At 43.7% G+C, this 17,421-nt stretch overlaps 1 protein-coding gene across 1 annotated transcript; it reads right to left on the bottom strand.

Moving 5' to 3' along the window:
* Window positions 1-3,265: 3,265 nt before the first annotated feature.
* On the bottom strand, window positions 3,266-16,178 carry LOC132385925 (zinc-binding protein A33-like). Its single transcript, XM_059958159.1, has 6 exons — window positions 15,033-16,178; window positions 14,505-14,600; window positions 13,870-14,103; window positions 11,157-11,179; window positions 10,964-11,082; window positions 3,266-4,482 (listed from the first exon to the last, which is right to left on the bottom strand). The coding sequence occupies exons 1-6, from the start codon at window positions 15,441-15,443 to the stop codon at window positions 3,929-3,931; spliced, it is 1,437 nt and encodes a 478-aa protein (XP_059814142.1). The 5' UTR covers window positions 15,444-16,178; the 3' UTR covers window positions 3,266-3,928.
* Between the last annotated feature and the right edge of the window lie 1,243 nt (window positions 16,179-17,421).

Below are 17,421 nucleotides of genomic sequence, written 5' to 3'. Positions count from 1 at the left end.
TCCAATGACTTCAGTTGATTTCAGGTTACACGATCGAATTCGGTTCTGCCTGAGAGTCTGTTGGTTCATCCGTATATTAATGAAAGTTATTATTATACAGTAGCCATTTTTGCAGATGCATCAAAAGATAAGTTAACTGGGGGTGTTGGTGTCGCTGTTTTTGTGTGCCTGAACTGCAGGTAATGATAAAGAAATGACTTATAGCCATTTATCAGCATAGGAAGCAGAATTCTTTCCCAAGTGGAGGAAATTTGTCCTTATAATTTGCTCAGAATACATTTCGGTTTTGATGAGTCTTAAACAGGTCATTCTGGCAGTAGGTCAGATTGACTGTTGGAAACTTGTCAAACGCTATTTCATATATAAAGTTTGATTTATATGTCTGCACATTATGGGTCCTGCATATCACACTGTTGAGGGAAATGATGATGTTGACTGTTTAGCTCCAAAAGCTGTTAAATGTTAAGCTGTGGATATAGACCTTCCACTTAGCAAATTAGAAGCTAAAGGGTTGGTAGTGTTAAGAATTAGGGGCTTATGGCAAGACGTAGGATAATGGACTTAAAGACAGACACCTTTCCAGAATACATAAACCTGTTGGGTTTATTGAAGAAGGGCTTAAAACAAGGGAAGGAATGATACTGACTCGACTGAGAAATGCCCATTCTATGCTTAATTATGCCTTGTAACTAATTGGAAAACTTCATTCTGTGCCGTGTACATTTTGTCATTATGAAACTGTCGAAACACCTACTATTTCAATGTGAAGCGTACAAGGCTGAAGAAAAATCAAATGCAGTCTTCAGTACAATCTTAGCGAAGGTACATAGTTTTCAGATATAAACTATCAAATTATGAGACTGACTTTAAATCAATTCACAGTTTGAGCTGGAAATGACATATAATAATTGTGTTAAACCTAAGGAAATTACATACAGGGTAGCAAAGGTGAGTGGGATGTTGGATTATTGGGATGCTCTTAAAATCCAACAAAAAAAGCCATAAGAATGTTGAAGACGACATATGAGGGCAAACTGGCCAATAATATAAATCAGGATACTAAAAGTTTAGTTTTCAGTTACATGAAGAGTGAAATGGAGATTGACCTGCACCCAGTCCGTAACCCTCCAGACCTCTCCCATCCATGTACCTATCCAATTTATTCTTAAAACTTAAGAGTGAGCCTGCATTTACCACGTCAGACCACACTCCCACCACTCTCTGAGTGAAGAAGTTCCTCCTAATGTTCCCCCTAAACCTTTCCCCGTTCACCCTAAAACCATGTCCTCTCGTATTTATCATTCCTAACCTAAATGGAAAGAACCTACTCGCATTTTCTGTCTATATCCCCCATAATTTTGTAAACTATCAAATCTCCCCTCATTCTTCTAAGGTTCAAGGAATAAAGTCCTAACCTGTTCAATCTTTCCCTGTAACTCAACTCCTGAAGAACTGGCAACATCCTAGTAAATCTCTGCACTCTTTCAATCTCTCCAACCTCTCCATGAATACCTCATGTCTGAACCTTCTGAACTAACCTCACATGTGGGACCTTGACAAAGGCCTTACTAAAGTTCATGTAGACAACATCCACAGCCTTTCCTTCACCTACTTTGTTGGTAAACTCCTCGAAAAACTCTTCAAGATTCATTAAACAAGATCTACCATGCACAAAGCCATACTGACTATCCTTAATCAGCCCTTGGCTTTCCAAATACTTGTAAATCCGATCTCTCTGAACATCTTACAATAATTTACATACGACTGATGTCAGGCTCACTGGCCTGTAATTACCTAGTTTACTATTGGAGCCTTTTTTAAACAATGGAATAACAAGAGCTACCCTCCAATCCTCTGGCACTGCACCCGTGGCTGAGGACATTTTAAATATTTCTGTCAGGGACCCTGCAATTACTACTCTAGTCTCTCTCAAAGTCCGAGGAAATATACACTATGCCAGTTTTCTGAGTAAATACCGATGCAATAAAACTGTTTAAGATCTCCCCCATCTCGTAAGGCTCCACACATGGACGACCACTCTGATCTTCTAGGGGACCAATTTTGTCCCTTACTATCCTGTTACTCTTATTATACTTGTGGAAACCCTTCAGGTTTTCCTTCACATTATCTGCCAAAGCCACCTCATGTCTTCTTTCTTTCCTTCCTGATTTCCTTCTTTAGCATATTCTTATCTTTTCTATACACTTTAAGTAATTCATTTGCTCTTTGTTGCCTCTACCTGCTATACACTTCTCTCTTCTTCTTAACCAGATCGCCAATATCCCTTGAAAACCAAGGTTCTCAATGCCTGTCAACTTTGTCTTTAATCCTGGCAGGAAAATGCAAACTCTGCACCCTCAAAATTCCACATTTGGAGGCCTTCCACTTACTGAACACATCCTTGTCAGGAAAAAAAATCTTATCCCAATCCACTCTTCCTAGATCTTTTTTCATTTCCACAAAATTAGCCCTTCTGCTATTTAGAAGCTCAACTCGAGGACCAGACCCATCCTTATCCATAATTAACTTGAAACTGATGACATTATGGTCATTATGAACCCAAAACGTTCGCCTACACATACTTCTGTCACCTGACTGTCTGGGTTCCTAATAGGAGATCAAGTATTGCATCCTCTCTCGTAGGTACCTCTAAATATAGATTTAGAAAACTTTACTGAAAACATTTAACAAACTCCATCTTGCCCTATTACAGTTTGGGAGTCCCAGTCAATATGTGGAAAGTTAAAATCCCCTACTATTACAACTTCCTGTTTCTTTCATCGGTCCACTATCTTTATACAGATTTTTTCCTCCAATTCTCTCTGACTATTGGGCGGTCTATAATACACCTCTATTAGTGTGGTCATACCTTTCCCGTTCCTCAGCTCCACCCATATGGCCTCTGCAGACAAGTCCTGTCTTCGCACAGCTGTGATATTTTCCCTGACTAGTAATGCTACGCCACCCCCTCTATCATGTCTGAAACAACGAATATTTCTATCATGTATAAACCTTAGGTGAGAGGTTATCTTTTTGTATTAATGTATTAAAATAAATTATAAATTCTACCAATGGAACATCTTACTAAAGGATTCATATTCAAAATAGTATCCAGCAAATCAGATTCTTGCATACATGGAAACATAGATAATTATTTTTGTAAAAAAAGTGTAACCTGAAGACATTGCAGTAAGTGTGTATGAGAGAGAGAATATTTGCTAATTAACTCTTCAAAAGTCATCAATCGACCATCGCAAAATAATTGCAAAAATACAAATCCCTTTAATCACTAAAAATGAAACAACATTGGGAGAGAAAACTTAATATGCCTTTGTTAATGATGGTCAATTCTTCTTTAATATGTGCCAATGAGTGTTTAATTCAATTTAAAATTGTTCACTGTTACTATTTAACAGAGGACAGACTATCCAAAATATTTCCTAACATAGACAATTATTGCGGTAGGTATAAAACTGAAGTAGCCGCTTTTTCCCATATGTTTTGGTCATGTTCTTCCTCAAAATCTTTTTGGAAATCTTTGTTTTCTACAATAAGTTCTGAAAATTAATTTACAACCTAATGTAAAACCTTTGATTTCTGTCTATACATGCAGTCCTCGCATGACCATTATCCTCCTCCACCTCACTATCTGCTCTAACACTCTGGTAACCCTCCCTCTACAAATCTCCCCCCCCCCCAGCAGCACTGGCAAATCTACACGCAAGAATGTTATTCCCCCTCCAGTTCAGGGGCAAACCGACCCGTCGGAACAGGCCCCACCTTCCCGGGAACAAAGCCCAATTGTCCAGAAACATGAAGCCCTCCCTCCTGCACCATCTCCTTAGCCACGTATTTTGCTGCACTCTCCACATATTATTTATATTTACAGGGACTTTACTCCTGACGCCGATCCCGTGACCTGCCCCATTTACAGACCCGGAGCGGAACCGGAGCAGATTCTCAGCCACTGGTTTACATCCCCAGTCCGGAAGAATGGATAAAGTTTCCCCGTGAATTTATTCCCAGTGAAGGTGTGGAGATGGGACTTGGTCTCCGCGTTGTAAAATGAAACTGTCCCGGATTCGTAACTGAGATAAACTCCCACCATCCTGGGAATGGGACCGGTCGGGAGACGGGTCTCGGGGGAGGGGGGGACACAGAACACGTCACAATCCCGATGTAACACGTCATCAACCCGCCCGATGACCCAGAATCCGGTCTCCGGCCTCAGACTGACCGGTCCCTTCCTCTCCACAGACTCTGCGGCGACTCCCAGACACCAGCCCCGATTCCCCGTCACCTCCACCTCCCAGTAATGTCTCCCCGATGTGAATCCCTCCGATCCCAGCACACAAAACCAGTTTGTGAATCTCTTCCCGGTGTCAGGGAGATTCCTCCGGGTCCCGGTCAGTCTCACAGTCTTCCGATCCTCAGACACCTCGAGATACGGACTCGCCGTTTCCACATCCAGGGTGACAGAGACTGGGGGGAGAAGCAGAGAATTAGAGAGGCCCGGGGATCGGGGGGAGAATCGGACAGCGCGGCCCTGGGGATGGGGGGGGGAGACTCGGGTAGCGTGGCCCCGGGACCGAGGGATAGGCCGCTCTGCCTCCGGCGCGGTCGGGTGGCCGACACAAACCTTTGACTCGACAAAAGCCCATTTTTCCTTCCAACCTTTCTTATTCCACCGCCCTGGCAAGATGTATTTTAAAACATTCTCCCTGTACCCATCTCGACAGTTGATCAACGGCCACACGTAAACAGAGATAATCCTCTTCCCTGTCCACTATACCATTAATTTTAGTGTCTCTCACAAACCTACTAACTATGTCACTTACAGTCTCATTCAAATCACTGATATTAATGACAAACAACCCGGCCCCAGTACCGACCTCTGCGGGTCACAGGCCTCCAGTCCTCTGTGTTTAGGAGACAGTCAGACAGACACTTCAACAGGCAAGACACAGAGGGAGACTGACCTAATGCCAGCCAATGAGATTAATGTGTATGGGAAATAGGTCAGCACAGAGGTGAAGGGTCGAAGGGCACATTTCTATGCCATTTCTATGTACGGCGATGGCTCAGTGAACTGAATGGCTAAGAACCCCAAACCCCCTCACCCCCCACGGGTGCTGAGAATTCCAAACACAGTGACCCCTGACCCTGAACTCCTCAGACAGGGGAAACATCCTCCCTGGCTCCAGCCTGTTGACCCCTGAAAGAATTTCATGTTTCCCTCAGATCTCCTCTCATTCTTCTAAACAGGGAACAGAGAACACAGAACAGTACAGCACAGGAACAGTCCCTTCATTCAATGTTCACAATCATTTGTCGGAGGCTGTGCTTCCCGTTCTCGACCCACCCACATCCTCCCAACATCAATTCTCTTCAGACAGGTGTCAAGAGAGATCTGGCGAGACCCTTCATCAGCACCTGTGTAGCTTGGATTACCAACATCTGCAGATTTTCTCCTGTTTGATTTTTAACTTTTTCATTGCCGGAATCATTCTTGTGAACCTCCTGGACCCTCTCCGATGCCAGCACATCTTTTCCAATATACGCAACCAGAAACTGCTCACAATACTGCAAGTGTTGTCTGACCAATGCCTTATAAAACCTCAGAATTACATCCTTCCACTTGTATTCTAATCTCCTCGAAATGAAAGCAAACATTGAGTTTGCCGATCTTACCACTGACACAAATTGCAAGTTAACCTTGCGGGAATCCTGCACAAGGACACTCGTCCCTTTGCACTTCAGATTTTTGAATGTTCTCCTGTTTACAGAATTGTCTATGCCGTTATTCTTTCTATCAAAGTGCATGCACGATTTCCCTACCCGATAATCCATCTATCATTTATTTGCCCATTTCCTGATCTGTCTCTGTCCTTCCCCAGATTCCGAGCTTCTGCAGCACTCCTTGCCCTTCACCTATCTTCATATCATCTGCAAGCTTGGCCACAAAGGCAACAATTCTGTCATCCAAATCATTCTTTGTCTCTCTTGGCTTTGTGTTCCTCGAAGAATTCCAACGGATTTGTCAGGCAAGATTTCCCCCTCAGGGAAGGCATGCTGTCTTTGCTCTATTTTATCATGAGCCTCCATGTACCCAAAAGTTCGTCTTTAATACTGGACTCCAACATATTCCCAACCACACCACATCCAGATAACCCACCTATAAGTTTCTTCCCCCAACTGCTCTCCCTGCTGAAAGAGTGAAGTGACCGTTGCAATTTCCAGTCATCTTGAATGACCAAATATCTAGTGATTCTTGAAAGATCATCACTAATGTCCCCATATTCTCTTCAGCTAACTCTTTCCAAACACTGGGGTGTAGTCCATCTGATCCAGGACCTTCAGATCTTCAATCGTCCCACTTACTTTCTCCTCAGTAAGAGCAACAATACTCATTTCTGTCCCCTGACACTCTGCCATGGCTTTATCTCACATTTCTCCTCTCCGGTGTCATTTTCTAGGGGTCCAATATCCACTCTCACCTAGCTTTTACTCTTTACATTTTGTGTCCTCTTGAGTATTGTTGGCGAGCCTTCCCTCATATCTCATTTTCACTCCTTACTGCTTTGTAATTCCTTGAACAGAATCTTCTTGATACTCCAACATCCAGCTGATTTTTGCTCTGTTGTATGCCCTCTCTTCTGCTTTTATGCTGTCTTTGACTTCCCTTGTCAAACACGATTAGCTCATCCTCCCTGTATAATACTTCTTCATCTTTGGGTTTTATCTATCCAAATTGCCCCTGGAGTTCCAGTCCTTGTTGTTCTGCAATCGTCCCTGCTCGTGTCCCCTTCCAATCTACTTTGGTCAGCTCCTCCCTCGTGCCTCCAGAACTAACTTTACTCCACTCTGATACTGATATATCTGACGTTATCTCCCTCTCAAACTATGGGGTGAATTCTATCATTTTATCATCACTGGTTCCTAAAGGTTCTTTTACCATAATCTCCCAAATCATATCTGGTTCATTTTACAAATCCCACTCTGGAATTGCCTTTCTCCCATTGGGCTCAACCACAAGCAGTTCGAAAAAGCCATCATGGAGGCATTGTACAAATTATTTCTCTTGGAATGCAGCATCTTCATGAATTTCCCAATTTAACTCCTTGTCCTTTTCTCTATCTCCTGGTGTCATTTGTATCCCATTTCTATTCATGGCTACTGTTTGGAGGCCTGGACATCACTCTCATCAGGGTCTTTTTACCCTTGCAGTTTTTGAACTTTACCCATAATAATTCGACATCTTTCAATACTATCTCACCTCTCTCTAAAAACTTCATTTCATTCTTTACCAACAGAGCCTCCCCGGCCTCTCTGCCTACCTGCCTGTCCTTTCAATACAAGGTTTATCCTTGAGTGTTGAGCTTCAAGCCAGGATCTCCTTTCCACCACAACTCAGTGATGCCAACAACATTGTCCCTGCCAATCTCCACCTGTGCTACAACATCATCTACCTTATTCCATATACTGCTGCATTCAAACACAACACCTTCAGTCCTGTATTCATCACCCTATTCCACACTGTCCACATGAACTGAAGTAAGGTCTTTGATGTCGTTGATAGACCACACTTGGAGCATTGTCTGCATTTCCGGTTCCCGACTATGGGGGGATGTCATTACACTGGACAGGAGGCTTCAGGAGGATGTTACTAGGACTGGGGGCCTGGGTTAAAAGCAGAGCGTGTATAAGCTTGGGTTATTTAGCTGGAGTGTAGGTTGTTGAGCGATGACCCCTGAACACATTCATAAAGGACTTAGATAAAGTGAGTCTTTTTCCGAGAAATGGGAGTACAGAACCAGAGAGCTCAGATTCAAAGTGAGACAGAACATTTTTATGAAGGATCTATGGGATAACATTCCCAGAGAGAGAGAGGGTGGTATACGGATATACATCATAAAATGATGACCCCTGTAGAATACCATTAGTCACTGGCGGCCAACCTGAAATGGTTACCATTACTCTCATTTGCTGTTTCCTACCAGTCAGCCAATGCTCTAACTAAGCCATTAACATTCTGTAATACCATGAGCTCTTAACTTGGTAAGCAGCTTCATGTGTGGCACCTTGTCAGCGGCCTTCTGTGATTCCAAATATACAACATCCACTGCATCCCCTTTATCCATCCTACTTGTAATCTCCTCAAAGAATTCCAACAGGTTTGTCAGGCAAGATATTCCCTTAAGAAATCCAGGCTGACTTGTCCTATCTTATCCAGTGTCAGCAAGTATTCCATAACCTCATACTTAACAATTGACACTAACTTCTTCCCAACCACAGAGGTGAGGCTAACTGGTCTATAACTTCCTTTCTGCTGCCTTCCTCCTTACTAAAGAGCAGAGTGACATTTGCAATTTTCCAGTCCTCTGGCACCAATGATTTATGAAAGATCATTTCATATGTTTCCACAATGTGGACCGCTACTTCTTTCAGAACACTAGGGTGCAGTTCATCTGGTCTGGGTGACTTATGTATCTTTAGGTCTTTCAGCTTTTTGAGCACCTTCTCCCTTGTAACAGTCACTCTCTTCCCTCGCACTCTTCAACACCAGGCATAGTGCTAGTGTCTTCCATGGTGAAGACAGGTGCAAAGTACTCATTTAGTTCATCTGCCATCTCTTTGTCCCCCGTTAGTATATATGCAGCCTCATTTCCAAGTGATCCTAGATCCAATCTCATCTCTATTTTTTACAATATGAAACACAATTTGATATTGTTTGCTAGCTTGTTTTACAAAGACAGGTGTGTGAAAAGGGCTTGAAGGATCATTGGAGACTCAAGTCACCCCAACCACAAACTGTACCAGTTGCTACCATCCGGGATACGGTACCGCAGCATAAAAGCCAGGAGCAACAGGCTCCGCGACAGCTTCTTCAACCAGGCCATCAGACTAATTAACTCGTGTGGACACAACTGTATTTCTATGTTATATTAACTAGCATGTTATACAGATTATTTATCATAAATTACTATAAAATGCACATTGCTCATTAAGACGGAGATGGAACAAAATGAAGGATGTAAGTAATAATGTTAATTCAATTCAATTCAATTTCATATTTCACTTTTCTGTTCCTCTCTGTAGATATTTCAAAGCTTCCCCATCCTCTGTCTTCCTACTAATTTTTGCTTTGTTGAATACCCTCTTTTTTGCTTTTACATCAGCTTGTCTTCCCTTGTCAGCCATGGTTGCACTATATTGCCATTTGAGTATTTATTTATTTTTGGAGTACATCTATCCTTCACCTTCCTCATTTTCCCAGAAACTGACACAATTTCTGCTCTGCTCTCATCCCTGTCAGCATCTCCTTCCAATTTCCTTTGGCCAACTCCTCTCTCAGACCAATGTAATTTCCTTTACTCCAGTGAAATACTACAACGTCAGACTTTACCTTCTCCTTATCAAATTTCAAGTTGAACTCAGTCATGTGAGCACTGCCTCCTAATGGCTATTTGACCCTGAGTTTCCTAATCACCTCTGGTTCAACACATAACACCCAATCCAGTAGAGCTGATTTCCCAGTCGGCTCAACGACAAACTGCTCTAAAAAGCCATCACATAGCATTCAACAAACTCACTCTTGAGATCCATTACCAATCTGATTTTCCCAATTCACCTGCATGTTCAAATCTCCCATGACTAACATAACATTTGTCCTGTTGACATGCCTTTCCTATTTCCAGTTGTAATCTGTGCTCCACATCCCAGCTACTGGTGGGGTGACTGTATATAACTGCCATCAAGGTCCTTTGACATTTGTAGTTTCATAATTCAACACACAAGGATTCAACATCTTCGTATCTAATGTCACAACTTTCGACTGATTTACCAGCAGAGCCATGTCACCCCCTCTGCCTACTTTTCTATACCACTGATACATTGTGTAACCTTGGTCATTCAGCTCCCAACTGCAACCATCCTTCAGTCACGATTCAGCGATGGCTACAACATCACACCCGGCAATCTATAACCTTATTTTGATACTCCATGCATTGAGATCTAACACTTTGAGTAATGTATTTGCTACCCTTTTTGATTCTGTGTCCCTAAAGCACTGATAGTCACCCTGCTGGCTACAATTCTGTACTTGCATCTGTCTGCCCTATCTGACAGTCTAACTGCACGCTATCTTTGTATTTTTAACATCAGTTTTATCCAGAGTCCCTTCATTCTAGTTCCAACCCCAGTGCCAAATTAGTTGAAACCCTCCCTAACAGCTCTATCGAACCTCTCTGAGAGAATATTGTTCCCCCTCGGGTTCAGGTGCAACCCGTCACTTTTGAACAGGTCCCTGTTCCTGTTCCTACCCACACCGGCACGTGGCACAGACAACATTCCAGAAATTACAACCCAGGAGGTACTGCTTCTCAGCTTTCTACTGAGCTCTCTAAATTCTATCTTCACGACCAATTTGCTTTTACATCCTGTGTTATTGGTACCAACATGTACCAAGATATCTGGCTGTTTTCTCTTCCTCTCTGAAATGCTACGGACACGGTCCGAGTCGTCCCTAACCCTGGCACCTGGGAGGCAACATACCATTCGGGTGTCCCGTTCACGTCCACAGATTATACTGTCTGCTCCCCTGACGATTGAGTCCCCTGTCACTCCAGCTCTCCACTTCTCCATCTAACATCAGTGAGAGGTGCGGGTTCAGGAGGGGATGGGGTGAGGAACTGTGTCAGTCAGAGTCTGCACTCACAGCGCACGAAGGACGTGTTTTTTCCTGACAATCCCAGTCACCACACTGATTCCCGCTTTTATTCCCTACAATAACATCAAGTCAGTATTAAATTCCCAGCTCCTGTGGTAGGATTAGTGTTAGTGCCAGTCGGTGGGGTTGATGTGAAATAAACTTCAGTTCCCCTTCAGTCCATTATCACAGCCAATCCTTGCTTCAACCTGGAACTTAATTGAACAAGGAGAAATGAATCTTTGTAAGTTTTACCTCGATTAATGGCATCAAGTGTTTCTCTCAGCAATGTGTTCAACAAATAGAGGTGATCAAATTTTTCAACCGGTAGGGCCTCATCTGTCACTGACAATTCCTGGACATCGTCATTAATCCTGTAAATATAAAACTGCTGGTTATAAACTGCAATTTTTAGCTATACAGGTTTTCAATAAAGAGTATGTCCTACCTCTTGTTACGATGAGCTTCCTCCTGAAATAAATCAAAGATAAATCTGATTAGACTTGGACTTGCTGTCCACAACCTGAAATTCATCCAAATCATTACAGGTTGTTGAAAATTCCCACTCCTGCAGTCACACTCGCACTCACGGACAATCCAGAACCATGGGGTAAATTACAGGGAATGTTTCTGAATGTCAGACCATTGCTGAGAGTATGAAACTTACAAGGAAGACAGGACAAGTTGTGCATTTTCATCTGGATATGACATCAGGGTGATAAGATAGAGGAATTTAAGATCAGTGATGGATTTAATTGTGTGAGGTGGGGGTGGTGTACCTCTATTTATGGGAAGAATTGTGGGCGAAGAAATTCCAGATGGATTTTAATAAATCCCATGAGAAATTTAGTGAAGAGGAACTCGGTGCCACAGGAGTGGTTGAAGCGGAACAGCAGAGATTGAATATAATGGGAAAACTGGATAAACACATGAGTGACCATCGAGCTCGGGGCTCTGTTACTGGGTGTGGTGAGTAGTTGGGAGGAGAATTCTGGATATTGATAGAAGATGATGGACCGAATGGCCTGTTTCTGATGGAGACCAGACGATTTGCACCCCAGGCCACTGTGGGAGGTGAGGGAGGAGATTGCTGAGCGTCTGGCTATGATCTTTGCATCATCGATGGGGACAGGAGAGGTTCCAGAGGATTGGAGGGATGCAGATGTCATTCGCTTTTTCAAGAAAGGGAGTAGAGATAGCCCAGGATATTATAGACCAGTGAGTGTTACTTCAGTGGTTTGGAAGCTGATGGAGAAGATCCTGAGAGGCAGGAGTTATGAACATTTGGAGAGGCATAATATGATCAGGTATAGTCAGCATGGCTTTGTCAAAGGCAGTTCGTGCCTTCCGACCCTGATTGAATTTTTTTGAGTATGGGACAAAGCATATTGATGAAGGTAGAGTAGTAGATGTAGTGTATATGGAATTCACCAAGGGATCCAAGGGGACATTGATTTGTTCAACCAGAATTTGCTTCCCCACAGAAGACAAAGTGTGGTTGTAGACGGGTCATATTCTACATGGAGGTCTGTGACCAGTGGTGTGCCTCAGGGATCTGTTGTGGGACCTCTTCTCTTTGTGATTATTGTAAATGAGCTGGATGAGGAAATGGAAGGATAGGTTAATAAACTTGCTGATGACACAAATGTTGGGGGTATTGTGGATAGTGTGGAGAGTATACAGCAGGGCATTGATCTGAGAAGACTGAGAAGTATCTGATGGAGTTTAACACAGATTAGTGTGAAGTGGTTCACTTTGGCAGGTGAAATATGATGGCAGACTATGGTATTAATGGTAAGACTTGGCGTCACTACAGGAAGGATGTGGAGACCATAGAAGGGGTGCAGAGGAGATTTATAATGATGTTAACTGGATTGAGGAGCATTCCTTATGAGAGTAGGTTGAGTGAACTCGGCCGTCTCTCCATGGAGCGACAGAGAATGAGAGGTGACTTGATAGAGATGTACAAGATGGTGAGAGGATTGATCAGAGTCAGAGGCTTTTTCCCAGGGCTGAAATGGCTAACATGACAGGACACAATTTTAATGTGCATGGAAACAGGTACAGAGAATATGTCAGGGGTAATAATTTTACGCAGAAAGTGCTGAGTGAGTGAGTGGAATGGGCTGCCGGCGACAGTAAAGGATGCAGATATGATAGGGTCTTTTAAGACACTCCTGGATAGGTACATTGTGTTCAGAGAGATAGAGGACGATGGGGAACCTTGTGTAATTCCAAAAGTAAGGACATGTTCGGCACAGAATTGTGCACTGAAGGGCCTGTATTGTGCTCTAGGTTTTCCATGTTTATATTTCTAAGTTTCTAATGTGAAACTTATCTGAAAATTTCAAGAAACATTGAAAGTTTCCCTAATCTGACAAAAACTTGATATACAGGATATTTGATGTGTGGGTCACATTCTTTGTTCTCACAGATTGACAGAGAGACCCCCACACTCACAGCCTGACTGGAACTGGTGTTAATGGGATTTTTAGAGGATATTGAATGTGATAATTAAGGGTACAATTAGTAGCTCTGTGTTATAATCAGAGTAAATCATTTCAAAAAGATTTCATTATATCCTGGGATGAACAGAAGTTGTGGAAGTCCAGTTTTGGGACAACATCAATACTGAATAGTTGCATCAATTGTCTGGTGAGAAACAGTTGACTGCCATTTGTAAATGCTGTGTGTAGGATCAATGCATCTGTTTTCTATCTTTGATAGTCTTGTCTCAATTGTATTCCGTGTCACGTGATTGTAATGGTAACTAGTCACGTGTTGGGGGGTGTGTGGTAATAGTGAAGGGAATAAGTTACATATTCATGCTTTGTTCTGGGCAGTTTTGATCTGAGGACAGATGGATATCATATCTTTTGTTAACCGCTTTGTTGCTGATTAACTTACAAATAATTACGCTGAAGGTTCATTGCTTCATGATAGTATGTTGCAGATAAAGGATCGAATACAAATCTTTGACATTTTGGAAGGTCATTATTCGTGTGATTGGAGGCTCGTCATACAAGACTCACAATCTGTGTGAGGACACCAGCAGTGGCGATTGATTTGTTAGAATTGGCTGCTCTGCTGTGTTTCTTTCAAATATACCACTGTTCATTTAATGCCCTTTGACAGAAATAAATTGAAATATAATCCCTCACCTTGAGAAATATCACACTGTCTTTTTGATCTGTCTGTTCCCTTAGCTTAGTGATTTCCTCCTGAATAACCCTTATGTTCTTTTGAAGAGCTAGAAGATTTTCCTCCATTGTGTCGAGAATCCTCTTCTCTTCTTCCCTAAGATCCCTGAGTAAGCTCTGCTCTTTCTCAGTGATAATCTGGCGCAGTTCAGCAAACTGGGATGTGATGTGGGACTGAAGGCTGTGTGACTGTTCCTGTCGAATGAAAGGTGAAGATTAATTTACTCTGTTGCTGTGTGTATTTCCTGATGACATTAAGGGGACCATTTGATCCAACAATGTCCATGCTCGCTCTGAAACATTCCCATCACGTTTTCCTGAAACCTATTCTCCCCATTGACACATTTAGTCCCACCTGATTCACATGCACCCTCCCCCATCTTCACAGGGTTAATTGTAATTAACCATTCATCCAGCATGTCCCTGGAATGTGTCTGAAACTGTCGTGGTCACAGGGAGAGCATGCAAACTCCACACAGACAGCAGCAGAGGTCAGGATCGAACCCAGGTCACTGGAGCTGCGATACTCGGCTATTCTGCATTAAATGGAGCAAAACTCGACAGTAAAATCAGAAATTCCGCTCAGGAAGCCTCACCTGAACTCCGGAAATCTTCTCTTTCTGTTGTTGCTCCTTTTCCTGGAAGTCTGATTTCTTTTTTGTGAGAGAGTCTAAGGAAGATTTTAGCTGATCCTGGAAGTCAGAGAGTGAAGGAAATAGAAACAAAGATTCTTCAAAAAAACAGGTGATCAAACCCGATTATCACACAAAATGCCGGAGGAACTCAGTGAGTCAGGCAGCATCTGAAATAAACAGTCGGTGTTTCGGGATGAGACCCTTCATCAGGACTGGGAAGGAATGGGAAACTGACACCGCTTGCAGGTGTCGGTGCCAGGAGGGAGATCAGTGGGGAGGAGCGTGTGGATCAGGACGATACAGTACGGGGAGCGATCCGTACAGAGAGCGGAGAGTTCGGGGTGCGGCGGTGGGCCGTGGGACGGAGATGCTAGAATCCCGTTGGAGATGATGTAAGTTGCAAAGAATGATGTGTTGGTTATGAAGGCTCGTGTGATGGTTTGTAGGACAAAGGAAATGTGTTAAGTTTTAAACTAACGTTAGTTTTACCTTGTAGTTTTTAACAGCTTCTTCAATCAGCACAAATCGATGCTCTCTGTGTTCCTGCGCAGCTGCACAGATCACACAGATCAGTGTCTTGTCCGTTTCACAAAACAGCTTCAGTTCCTCCTCATGTTCCTCGCAGTGACGTTTACTTTCCTTCCCTTTCGGATTTAGGTTTAGATTCCGAACTTCTTGTGTCAGATTTCCTAAGGTCCGATTCACCCTGAGGGTGCGGTCAGCAAACACCTCTCTGCATTCCGGGCAGGAGTTTCTCTTCTCCCTTTCCCAATACTTTGTGATACAAGAGTGACAGAAGTTGTGTCCGCACTCCAGTGTAACCGGATCGGTGAAGAAATCCAGACAGATGGGACAAATAACCTCCTCGCTCAAACTCTCGACCGGTCCTTTCGAAGCCATATTAACTCCCAGCACTTCCTGATTCAGAATGCTTTTACAGCAGGCCAGGCAGCATCTATAGTGAGAAGCACTGCCGACGTTTCGGGCCGAGACCCTTCGTCAGGACTAACCGAAAGGAAAGATAGTAAGAGATTTGAAAGTAGTGGGGGGAGGGGGAAATGCGAAATGATAGGAGAAGACCGGAGGGGGTGGGGGGAAACAAAGAGCTGGAAAGGTGATTGGCGAAAATGATACAGAGCTGGAGAAGGGAAAGGATCATGGGACGGGAGGCCTCAGGAGAAAGAAAGGAGTTGATGGGGAGGGGAGCACCAGAGTTCCACCAGCGTTTTGTGTGTATTGTTTGAATTTCCAGCATCTGCAGATATCCTCGTGTTTGCACTTCCTGATTCAGCCAGATTTGCTAAGGCCCGATTCACCCTGAGGGTGCGGTTAGCAAACTCCTCTCTACATTCCGGGCAGGAGTTTCTCTCTTCCGTTTCCCAACACCGTGTGATATAAGAGCGACAGAAGTTGTGTCCACACTCCAGTATAACCGGATCGGTGAAGAAATCCAGACAGACGGAGCAAATTAGCTCCTCGCTCAAACTCTCGGCCGGTCCTTTCGAAGCCATGTTATCTCCCAGCACTTCCTGATTCAGAATGCTTTCACTTTCTGTTACACTTCTGCGTTAAATGAACGCCGTAGGTTCGGCACAGCCCTTTATCCTGCGCCACAGACGGACAGGCACCTCTCCAATAACCTAACTGCGCCTCGCGGCAACGCAGACCGCTCCAGCTCCCAGCAACAGCCCGTCCTCCCACACACAGCCAATCAGCGACCACCGCTGGGAGAGGGATGCTGCCATTGGCTGAGGGGTGTCAGTGGGCGGGACGCTGTTTGGACCGGGACCGAGTGGGCCGGAGACCGGGAGCTGCGCCTCGGGTTTCGGCTGCACCACCGGCGGGTCGTGAATCCTTTCGAAGGCAGAGCTGAAGCGACCGGCGGAGATTCCGTGAGATGTTTCAGCTGCACGGAGGGCGCCCGGCCTTTCCCCGCCGAGGATCGGGGCCTGTTGTCTGGAGTTGTCTCCCAGACCCGTCCCTTCCTGCTGGGAGACGGGAGCTGCCCCGCAGCGGCTGCCGGTGGATCTCCGGAGCTCTCACCGCTCCCCTGTGCAATCCGAACGGCTGAAAACCAAGGGAGAAGCAGGCGCAAAGGTAAACTCGTGCTTCAGAAAATAACAAACAGGAGCATGTCTGGCCATTCGGCCCGTTGCGCCTGTTCCACCCTTTCCTCAGAATAGTCCTATTTAAATCTTTTTATTGATTTTGAACAAACATAAATGAAACATGAATACAAAGAGCTTGAGAGTAAATAATTGATACAAATAGATGATTAAAAACCTCCCATCTCATAGTGGTTGCAAGAAATGGTGAAAATAACCCCCCCCCCCAATGAAAAAAACCTAGCCAACATGGGCCATTGCATTATATCAATTATACACAGTAGCGTCAATAACTCCGCACCTCCATCCAAATAATTAAGGACAATAAAAGTCAGGTTCAGGAAAAGTCAGTTTAGCTCATATGAAAATGTTGAATAAATGGTCTTCAAGTTTCTTCATATTTAACTGAAGGGTCAAAGACAACACTTCTAATTTTTTTCATCTCGAACAAGAAATAGTTTGAGAAAACCACTGAAATGTAGTTGGAGGATTAATTTCTTTCCAATTCAATAGGATAGATCTTCTAGCCATTAATTTAACAAATGCAATCATCCGCCGGGTTGGGCTATTATCCACCATTGGTAAACCGAAAATTGCAGTAATAGGATGAAGTTGCAATCTGATATTCAGAACTGTTGATATAATACCAAAAATATCTTTCCAATAATTTTGCAAACAGGGGCAAGACCAGAACATTGGGGCAATGAAGCGACTTCAGAATGACATCAGTCACTGTTCAACTGAAATTGTTCAACCTGCTCAGTCGAGGAAAA

The sequence above is a fragment of the Hypanus sabinus genome (assembly GCF_030144855.1).
Source record: "Hypanus sabinus isolate sHypSab1 chromosome X2 unlocalized genomic scaffold, sHypSab1.hap1 SUPER_X2_unloc_5, whole genome shotgun sequence".
Taxonomy (NCBI): domain Eukaryota; kingdom Metazoa; phylum Chordata; class Chondrichthyes; order Myliobatiformes; family Dasyatidae; genus Hypanus; species Hypanus sabinus.
Note: the sequence above shows the minus strand (reverse complement) of the source record. Positions and strands in the feature narration are given on the sequence as shown.

Coding starts and splice junctions, on each gene's coding strand:
- LOC132385925 (XM_059958159.1), bottom strand. CDS start 15,443: ATGGCTTCGAAAGGACCGGTCGAGAGTTTGAGCGAGGAGGTTATTTGT. Junction 14,601..15,032: donor AAGCTGTTAAAAACTACAAG/GTAAAACTAACG, acceptor TCTGACTTCCAG/GATCAGCTAAAATCTTCCTT. Junction 14,104..14,504: donor AGAAGATTTCCGGAGTTCAG/GTGAGGCTTCCT, acceptor TTCATTCGACAG/GAACAGTCACACAGCCTTCA.